Source organism: Urocitellus parryii, chromosome 7 (genome assembly GCF_045843805.1).
Source record: "Urocitellus parryii isolate mUroPar1 chromosome 7, mUroPar1.hap1, whole genome shotgun sequence".
Taxonomy (NCBI): domain Eukaryota; kingdom Metazoa; phylum Chordata; class Mammalia; order Rodentia; family Sciuridae; genus Urocitellus; species Urocitellus parryii.
The window spans coordinates 40716962-40727135 of record NC_135537.1 but is presented as its reverse complement, the minus strand read 5'-3'; the positions used below and the strand labels follow the sequence as shown (position 1 = coordinate 40727135).

Below are 10174 nucleotides of genomic sequence, written 5' to 3'. Positions count from 1 at the left end.
TTGTCTACCTCCCCCTCCTCCCCCTCTCCAAGCGGCCTCCTCCCCCACCGCTGCCACGTAGTGGTTTGAAGGAGCCAATGGGCCGGCGCCGCCAGGTGTCTCTTACCTGCACCACGTGGGGGAGGGGGAAGGGGCGGGCAGGTAGAGCCACATCCCAAAACAGAAAAGCTTTCAGCCATTGCGCGCGCCTCCCGGGAGTACAGCCCAGCTCCTGGCTTTTTCATAAACGCACGGGCAATTGAATACAAAAAGGGCAGGCCTCCTGCACCCTCCTTCCCACCCCCCTTCCTGCCCTGGGTGTGGAGCACCGGCCAGGTGTGGGCTTGGGTGGTTGGTTACCGCCTTTTGCACTGGCGGCAGCGAGGAGGGGGGGTGGGTGCTCTTTCTTTTTCTCTTAGAAGAAGGTTTTAGCACAGGTTTTCTCGTTCTCACTTCCACCCCGCCTCACCGCCTCCCGACCCCCCTTCTTCCCCTCCCCACCTATCGTCATGACGGCGTCTCCGGATTACTTGGTGGTACTTTTTGGGATCACTGCTGGGGCCACCGGGGCCAAGCTGGGCTCGGATGAGAAGGAGCTGATCCTGCTGTTATGGAAAGTCGTGGATCTGGCCAACAAGAAGGTATTTCTTCACGTTCTTGTCCAAGGCGTAGGGCAAGAAGTTTGTTGTGGAAGTTTCGAGGAGGGGGTAGGTAAATAAGTATCCCACTTGTGGGAGTGGACCAGAGGCCTAGAGAATTCAGAATAAAACCAAACTGGTTGGCCAACCGCCTTGGAGCCATTTCAGTCTTCTGAAACCTGGCCCAGGTGGAGAGGCCTGGAGCTGCTGAGACGGGTTCTCTGCTGGTCGGGGAACGCTGGGCCGAAACCGTGTGGCCTTCCCGGGCCCCCGAAGCCCACTTCCCAAACCTTTGCGACTTGATCCGGGTGGGGGTGGGGCAGGGGGCTGGGACGCGCGGACCGCTGAGCCACAGGAGCCGCTGTAGTGTAGTGAGCTTTGATTATGCAGCTGGACCCCTGTAGAGGCGCGGGCCGCCGCTACAGGGGAGCGAGGGGGAAGCCTGGAGAAAGGCTCCGGAATCGAAAAAGGGGAAACTGACCCCCTGTTTCTCTCTCCCTGGAGGTGGGACAGTTGCACGAAGTGCTAGTTAGACCGGATCAGTTGGAACTGACCGAGGAGTGCAAAGAAGAAACTAAAATAGACGCCGAAAGCTTATCCTCCGCGCCTCAGCTGGACCAAGCCCTCCGACAGGTGACAGCCCCGGGCCACACCGCCCACTTCCAACCGGGCTGTCCCGGCAGCCCCACAACCGGACCCAACCCTACAGCTGCACATCCTCTCGGGGTGGTCGCCGCGGGTCCCTGGGGCTGGGTGGCGGGACTCCCAGTCGCTTGGATGGGAGCCTGGTCCGGGGGACTGGGAGAGGTCGTTGCTCCTTTTCGCTTCCTTACCCAAACTACCCAAATTTGCTAGTTTTCCAGTAGCTTCCTAGAGTAGTTCCTGGGGTCGGAGACTCGGCAGCGTTTAACCATTTGAATGACCAGCGAAGCTAGATGAATTGTATAGTCCCCATCTCCAGGTCCAGACCCCAAACGCTCCAGTCGCCAATGGGGTTTGGGTCTGTGGCTCTGCCATGGAGCAGGGGGCGCTATGGTGTAGATGGTGCCAGCCAACCTGGCGTCGCGTGATAGAAACGGCCGAGTTTTGGTCAGAACCTGAAAGAGCCCGACTGCTTTTAGTCTTCTGAACTCTCCAAAAAAAAGGCTGGGTTCTATAATTTCCTTAATGGTTTTGATCTCAGTCTCAAGTAAGGTTTGGGTCACCTTGGAACTGGTGGAATCCCCTTTTTGGAACTGAGGTAACTTAAAAACTGGCAGATCCTGGGTTAGGGCGGGGCGCCCAACACCTGCGCACCTATGAATACCCGGAGCTCTCACTGTCTCTGCCCTAGCACATGAGTTTCGAATTATAGGAGAAAGTTATCATTTCTGGGGTGTATTCCAGGTTCGTGTTACCAGCCTTTACAGAGGTCTGTGTATCCATTGTCTGCTTTGTTTATCAGAAATTGGTTTCTTTCTTAAACCTGGCACATGCAAACAAAGTAACGCTGGGGAATGATGTAATCTGAAGGCAACCTACCAGGAAAGCAGACCTCTGATTTGTCTTCAATGAGTTTATCGCAAAAATAGAAGGGGGTACGGGAGGGGAAATGCACTTATGAGCAAAAACTGTGAATTGGATGGAAAGCGTCCTTACCGAAACCTGTCTAGGGGGATTTGTGATGTCTGCCCCAGCAGCGTTGTCAATTTTAGGCTCACCGGCATGACTCGCCCCGACCCCAGTTATTACCAAGTGGGGCCATTTTGAAGAGTTTGTAAACCCTGTATCAGTTGTGTTCTTCCCTGTGTGTCTTATTCTTTCAGTTTAACCAATCAGTGAGCAATGAACTCAATATCGGGGTAGGGACTTCCTTCTGTCTCTGTACTGATGGGCAGCTTCATGTCAGGCAAATTCTGCATCCTGAGGCTTCCAAGAAGGTAAGAGTGCTGGCTTCTGGAAAAATGGTTGGACTTTTGAGATGAATGAAAGCTTTTTAGAAAACTGGCTTATCCAACTTATTATTTTTAAAAAGCTGCAGGTAGGGAGTTATTGTTTCATGCGACCAATAATTTCATTTTGGGAAGATAAAAAAGCTCTGAAAAAAGAAGGTTGTGAGTTGCAAAATACTAATGTACTTATTGCTTGTGAAATGTACACTTAAATTGCTAAAATTGGGCCTGAGATATAGCTCAGTGATAGAGCACATGTGTAGCACATGTGGGTTTGGTTTCCCAGCACCACACACACATATATATTAAAATGGTAAATTTAATATTATGTATATTTTACCCAGTTACAAGACGCATGACAATTTTATGGAGATGTTCAGGTTTGCAGTAATTTGGTAACTTAACAAAAAGATTGTTTTTTTTTTTTTAAATATTTATTTTTTAGTTGTAGATAGGCACAATATCTTTATTTTATTTTATATGGTGCTGAGGATCGAACTCAGGGCCTCACACATGCTAGGTGAGAGCTCTACCTCTGAGCTACAACCCCAACCCACAAAAAGATTGTTTTCAAGATGCTTGATGTTCTCCCACTTCCAGAGTTAGCATGGAGTTTGATATTTTGACAAAATACGGGTAGGAAAGCAAGAATGGTGTTTTAGTGCATTATAATATTTTCATTTCTTGAAATACTTTATCCTAAAAAGGAAGGGGTCAATAAGTTCAACTCAACCATTTTAATTATAATTCATTAAAAAGTCTGCTTAAATAACACTTAACTATACAACTAGCAAAATATTAATTATGGCACACTTTATCTAATTTTTAAGGGAATGTTCAAGACTAAATCTTAAATCTATAGGGTCAGGACAATTTTTTAATTTTGTTAACTTTTCTGGTGTGGAAAAGACTATAGAGTGAGAAGTCTTGTCATGGATATATTATGGTTTCACTCCCTGGAAATACTACTTAGGGAACTGAAGAGCAGACAGCTCACTCAGGGTAGCCAATCACTGCTAAGCTAGTTGCTCTTAACAACTTAAATTAATTTAAGCCGTAACTTTTTATTGTGCCAGGCAAGCACTGAGTTTGAAAAGATAAGAATATATTTAGGTAAGTCTATGAGGCAAGTCTTGCAATGAAAAATGTAGATTGAGGGGCTGGGGATGTGGTTCAAGCGGTAGCGAGCTCACCTGGCACGCGCGGGGCGCTGGGTTCGATCCTCAGCACCACGTACAAATAAAATAAAGATGTTGTGTCCACCAAAAACTAAAAAATAAATATTAAAAAATTCTCTCTCAAAAAAAAAAAAAGAAAAGAAAAATGTAGATTGACAATTGATGACACCGGAAAGTATAGTCAGTACAGATTTTCTTTAGTCCTCAAGTAGAGAAAGCTGGGAAATTAGTTAAGTATATAGTAATTTTAAATGTCTGAAGAAGAAATCCAAGTTACATTATTTGAGGGATAAGGTGATCACTCCTTTTATAAGAATTTTAGTTGTTATTTCAGTTTTATTAAGTGCTAATTCATTTCCTATACCCTTGACCTAAAAAGACATGGGAATTATTTTTTCCCAAAAAATATTAATATGGGGGTCTTAATTCTTATTGGATCAGAGGAAAACAGTTGTTTCCATTATTTTAGATGGATTGCTTTGGGTATGGAAAAACTCTGGAGGAAAAAAAATGTTTTCCTAAGTTGGTTTTATTAGGATAGACTAAATATAAGAAATTAAAACAGTTTAATATAATAAAAGTAATCTTGTATATTCATTTATAGGCAAAATGGGAAATGTAAAAGAAATAATCTATGCAGAAAACAATAGATTAAAATGTTTTTACTAATATAAGCACATGTAGATATATTCTTTCAGACTTCTGTAGAAAAGCATTATTTTTACAAGGAACATTCATACTATACAAATACTTTCAGCCTCTATAATTTAACATAAGATCATGGTTTCACTCCCTGGAAATACTACTTAGGGAACAAAGAAGAGCAGAAAGCTCACCCAGGGTAGCCAACATTTCATAAGCACTAACTAAAATGCTCAGTATTTTAAATGGATACAGCTATTTTTTTTTTTTTTTTACATGTTTATGGACCTTTATTTTATTCATTTATTAAATGTGGTGCTGAGAATCAAACCCACCTCACAAATGCTAGGCAAGTGCTCTACCACTGAGCCACATCCCCAGCCCTTTTTTATTTAGAGATAGGGTCTCACTGAGTTGCTTGGGGCCTAGCTAAGTTGCTGAAGGCTGGCTTTGAACTTGCCATCTTCCTGCCTCTGTCTCCCAAGCTGCTGGGATTACAGGCATGTGCCAGCTTGAACACAGCTATTTAAATTGATCCTTTATTGCTGTATAGGCAGACAGTTTTTAAATTAATACTTTTGTGGGTAACTGAGAATTCATGATTCTTTTGGTAGTTCACTTTTTGTTGCTTTGGTACTTGGGATTGAACCCGGGGCGCTTTACCACTGAACTGCATCCCCAGAGCTATTTTTTTATTTTGAGATGGGGGTCTTGCTAAATTGCCAAGGCCTGCCTTGAGTTTGCAATCATCCTTCCTAAGACTCCTGAATCCAAAGATTACAGTCGTGTGTCACCATACCCAGTTAAATAATGGGGTTTTTTTGTTTTTTGGTTTTTTTTAACTTTAAGTTATTCAATGAGGGTTTTTTGTTGTACACACACACACACACACACACACACACACACACTGTAATATTTGTCAACACTGTTGAGCTTTGTTTAATAATCACATGAGTGCCGCTTGGAGCCAAGAATAGCAAGGAACCATTTCTTTGCTTTTGAGTTTTAAGGCATATATATTATAAAATATATGTGTGTATGTGTATGTGTGTATGTTTATACATATCACACATATGTATATATACACATACATGAATTATTTTCTGAGGTGACTGCATATATATGTATATGTGTATATACAGTCACATGTGTGAATGTATATATGTATATATACATGTGTATATTAGGAATTTACTATCTTATCTAATTTAGTACTGACAATATGTATTATTAGTACCCAATAGTAGTTAGAACTACTAAATTTTACAACTTAATCTTATGTATAAACTTATGTATCTGCACGAAAACTGATACTTGAAAATGCAGATGGTTTAAAATGATTGGGCTGGGGTTGTAGCCTCACACATGTGCAGCCCTTGGTTCAATCCTCAGCACCACATAAAAATAAATAAATAAATAAAATGAAGGTATTGTGTCCAACTACAACTTAAAAAAAAAAAAATGGGTTGAGGATGTGGCCCACTGAGTGGTTAAGCACCCTGGGTTCAATCCTGGTTACCAAAAATAAAAAAAAAAATAAAAATATATTTTTCTTGAAAAATAAATAAATAAAATGCTTATGGCTGGGAAAAGAATGTATTATTCAGAAAATATAAAGTATAACAACTCAGATATATTAAAGCTTCAGAAATGTTTTGAATGAAATGCATAATGGAGTACATTGTAATCCAGTTCATTGAAATAAAATGGATTTTTTTTATGTGAGACCTATATATAAGATCTAATGCAATAATAGGACCAGCTATTAAAAATAAAGCTGTTCTTATATTTTTAAAAATCATGGTAAAATATGCCTACATTGAATTCTTAGTCTTAATTACTAGAGAAACACTGAGCAAATTTACCTAGTTAACAATATCTACCTTGTCCTTCCTCAGAATGTATTACTACCTGAATGCTTCTATTCCTTTTTTGATCTTCGAAAAGAATTTAAGAAATGTTGCCCTGGTTCACCTGATATTGACAAACTGGATGTTGCAGCAATGGCAGAGTGTATCCTTTAAATGATTAATCAAGAACCAATTGCATATAGCTCCAAGAAAAAAAAAATGCAATTTGAAAAACTTCTAAATGTTTTAAACTTCATCAGTGTATGAATGATATTGTCTGGTCCACATTTATATACTGTAAATATACTTACAGTATACTTATATTAATCTTTCAGAGTAGTTATTATTAAATGAATTGAACAGTTGCATGGACTTAGACATGGATTTTTGTGAAGGTGATTGCATCTAAAATAAGGTTCAGTTACAGATGATGGTATTTTTTGGGTGAGGGGTGTGATGAGTTGGAGGAGAAAGTGAAGACTTTGCTGTCTTCGATGCAAATGGCAAGGCTACTTGATCTTGCTTATCTGGTCTTAGGGTTTATCTTGTTCTTTGGAATGGATAACTTTATTAAGTAAAGGGTAAATGTCCTTTACAAACTGCAGTTCATTGATTTCCTCTTTTAATCTCCCCTGAGTTTCTCAAATACATACAAGATTATGGTGGTTATGATGCATCTTTGGTGATAAAATAGGGTCATTGTCCCCCAAATCTTTATTTATCAAGGGAGTATATTTAATGCATTATATATTGTAAAAGTAAGTATTTGTAATCATAAATTTTGAAGTTTATGAATGACCCATTATCTTGCATCTAGTAAGTCTTTAAAGTGTTAACTAATAAGCAGTCATGTGCTAATATGTCAAATGAAAACTGAATAATAGGTTAGACTACTCCCCCACAGCACTGAGAATCATTATAAAGTCAAATCTGTTATTTTTAGGAACTTGGCAGTTGTAAATTTTTTTGTCTTTGTTTTTGTTTGTACCAGGAATTGAATCTAGAGGTGCATACTGTTGAGCTACATGCCTAGACATTTTTATTTTTATTTTGAGACAAGGTCTTGCTAAGTTCCTGAGGCTGGCCTTGAACTTGCAATCTTTCTGCCTCAGCCTCCACTGGAATTACAGCCATGGGCCACCATGCCCAGCTGTAGAGGCTTATTCTTAAACTTTCTCATTCATTTTCAAGAGCTAAAGCCTGCTGTTTGTTGTATTGGTTAGGGCCTCCTACCCTTATGATCTCATTTAACCTTAACTGTCTCCTGAAAACCCTCTTCTTTAGATTCAGTCCCATTGGGAGTGAGGACTTAAGATATACATTTTGGGTGTGCTTAGAATATGCTAAACTATTTGATACCCTAGTATTTAGAATAAAAGTATCTAGAGCAAATATCAGGGGTGTGGGTGTAGCTCAGTGGTAGAATATGTGCTTAATATGGTCAAGGTTCTTTTCATCCCCAGTGAGCATGTGCGTGCTTGTACATACACGCTCACAACCATCAGTAGATGAGAGAATTTTGAAAAGTCTTAATTTTTAAAAAATATGACAATTTCAGTAGGTATAGGCAGTATTTAAGATCTCTCTCCAATGATTGTTTCCTCTTAAAAAACAAAACAAAACAATTTGTGGGTTTTTTGTTTGTTTTTTGGCCGGGAGGGGTTTGTTGCTGGAGATTGAACTCAAGACCTCACACATACCAGGCAAGCACTCTAGCACAGAGCCACACACACCCAGCCCTCCGTTTCTTCTTAAAGAAAACATTTTCCTAGAGATTATAGATCAATTTACTAGTAAAAATGTCCACAACTACAAATAGGGGCTTCTTAGGAGTTTCTTTTCTATCATTTCTTTTCGTTCTAGTTCTATGAGCATACATTGGCAGTTTTTTTCAATGCTATACAGATGAAAATCAGAAATATTTGGCTAAAGAGCTTAATTGTGAATAAAGCTGTTGGGTTCTATTTTCATGAGCATTGAAACTGAAATTTGAGGCAGACTTTCATGACCATGCATTCATTGAAATGACAAGATTTTATATTTCTTTAAAAATAACTTTTTTAGGGGAATGATATTGGCCAAATTATATTGTGTATCGTGTACGCGTACGAATATATAACAACATCCCATTAGTGTTTCCAACTAAAATGCACCAGTTAAAAATCGGGAAAGGGGCTTGGATTGTGTCTCAGGGGTAGAGTGCTTGCTTGCTTAGCATGTGTGAGGCACTGGGTTCAATTATCAGCACCACATAAAAATAAATAAAACAAAGGTGTTGTCCATCTGGGAGATTTTTTTAAAATAACTTTTTTATAGATTAGTGTCTTTTGACTTAAATTGAGTCTTGGGTTTATAGTTTTATTACTAACTGACAAGTAGATTTTAATCTTAATCGTAATTTTTTCCCCCTATAGTGGCAATTGAACCCAAGAATACCCTACCAACACTGGGCTACCCCCCAACTACTTTTTTTTTTTTTTTTTGAGACAGACTTACTAAGTTGTAATCCTCCTGCCTCAGCCTCTGATATTGCTGAGATTATAGGTGTATGCCTCGTACATCTGGCTAGTTAATAGCATTTTTAGACTGTTTAGTGTTATATTTTCGTGTTTATTTTCCACTTATCAAAACATTTAAGATTAGATGGGCACGTGGTACATGCCTGTAATTCTGCTGCTCAAGAGGCTAACAGTTTGAGGCCAATCTCCACAATTAGACCCTGTCTGAAAATAAAAAGGATTAGGGGTATAGCTCAGAGGTAGAGCACTTGTCTAGCATTTGCAAGGCTTTGTATTCGATTTCTGGTACTGGGGGTGAAATTCAACCTTTCTTAGCAATTTTTTTTCATTGCTTCTATGATCAATTATCATAAGATTCTTATTCAGAGAAATCAATATTTTCCTGATGAGGCCACCAGAACAATTTTTGAGGTCAAAAGCAATCACATTAAATCTGCCTATCAACTGTGCTCATCTATGCAAAACTCTGCAAGAGTTTTATTCTTTCAGGACACTAAGCCATTTTCCTTGCTAATGTAGAAATGACCCTGAATTTTGAAACAAAGCTAGTCAAAGAATGTCCTTGATGACTTTGCCAAGTAGATGGAGAGTCATTTGCTCCTGTTAGATTACCTCTTCTAGGTAAACCAGTGGTGGAGGAAGAGAGGCTCCTGCCAATACTGCGAAAGGAGCAATTAAGAAAATTTGCACGTTTATATGTTTGTATGATTTATCTTGTGGAATCTTTTAATTTTTTACTAATGTGTTGGTGCTGGTGATTGAACCCATGGCTTGTGCATGTGAGGCAGGCAGTCTACCAGCTGAGCTATATTCCCAGCCCCCAGTCTGTATTCTTGTTTTGTGTTTTTAGATAAAAGTGAAGAAATATTGATTTGTTTGGAACCTCAGTGGCTTTACAGTACTATGTTAATAATTTTTTTTTTTTTTAAGAAGTGCAGTTTTAGATTCAGAGCAAATGGAACAGAATGTATAGTGTTCCTGTAAGACCCTTGCTTTCTCCCTCACTCACCCAAACCCTCATATCTTCCTTCCATGTCTCCTCCCTTCCTTTCAACATGCTGTACCAGAGTGATACATTTGTTAAAATAGATGACTATACTTGACATTATCATCTAAAGTCCATAGTTTACATTAAAGTTCACATTTGATGGTGTGTATTTCTTGGGCTTTGACAAATGTTTTTATATTGATGTGTATCCATCATTGTATACGATAATGTGTTGCAGTATCAGCATGGTATAGAAAAACTTCATTGTACTTTCTGTTTCACCTGTTCATTCCTCCCACTAACCTTTATACTATCTCTGTAGTTTTACCATTTTCATGATATCACATAATTGGAATCGAATAGTATGTAGCCTTTTAAGATGGACTTTTTCTTATTCCTAATGATATATACTTAAGGTTCCTCCATGTGTTTTCACAGATTGATCATTC

General features: G+C 39.4%; 1 protein-coding gene across 3 annotated transcripts in view; it reads left to right on the top strand.

Annotated features, from left to right (window-relative positions):
• The first annotated feature begins 488 nt into the window (after nucleotides 1-488).
• The window catches only part of Esrp1 (epithelial splicing regulatory protein 1), a 51433-nt gene continuing 41747 nt past the window's right edge, over nucleotides 489-10174 (top strand). For all 3 annotated transcript variants that reach the window (XM_026383730.1, XM_026383739.1, XM_026383728.2), the window contains exons 1-4: nucleotides 489-620; nucleotides 1122-1250; nucleotides 2423-2536; nucleotides 6267-6381. In XM_026383730.1, coding sequence (XP_026239515.1) covers nucleotides 489-620; nucleotides 1122-1250; nucleotides 2423-2536; nucleotides 6267-6381 — 490 coding nt within the window. The remainder of the gene's footprint in view (nucleotides 621-1121; nucleotides 1251-2422; nucleotides 2537-6266; nucleotides 6382-10174) is intronic.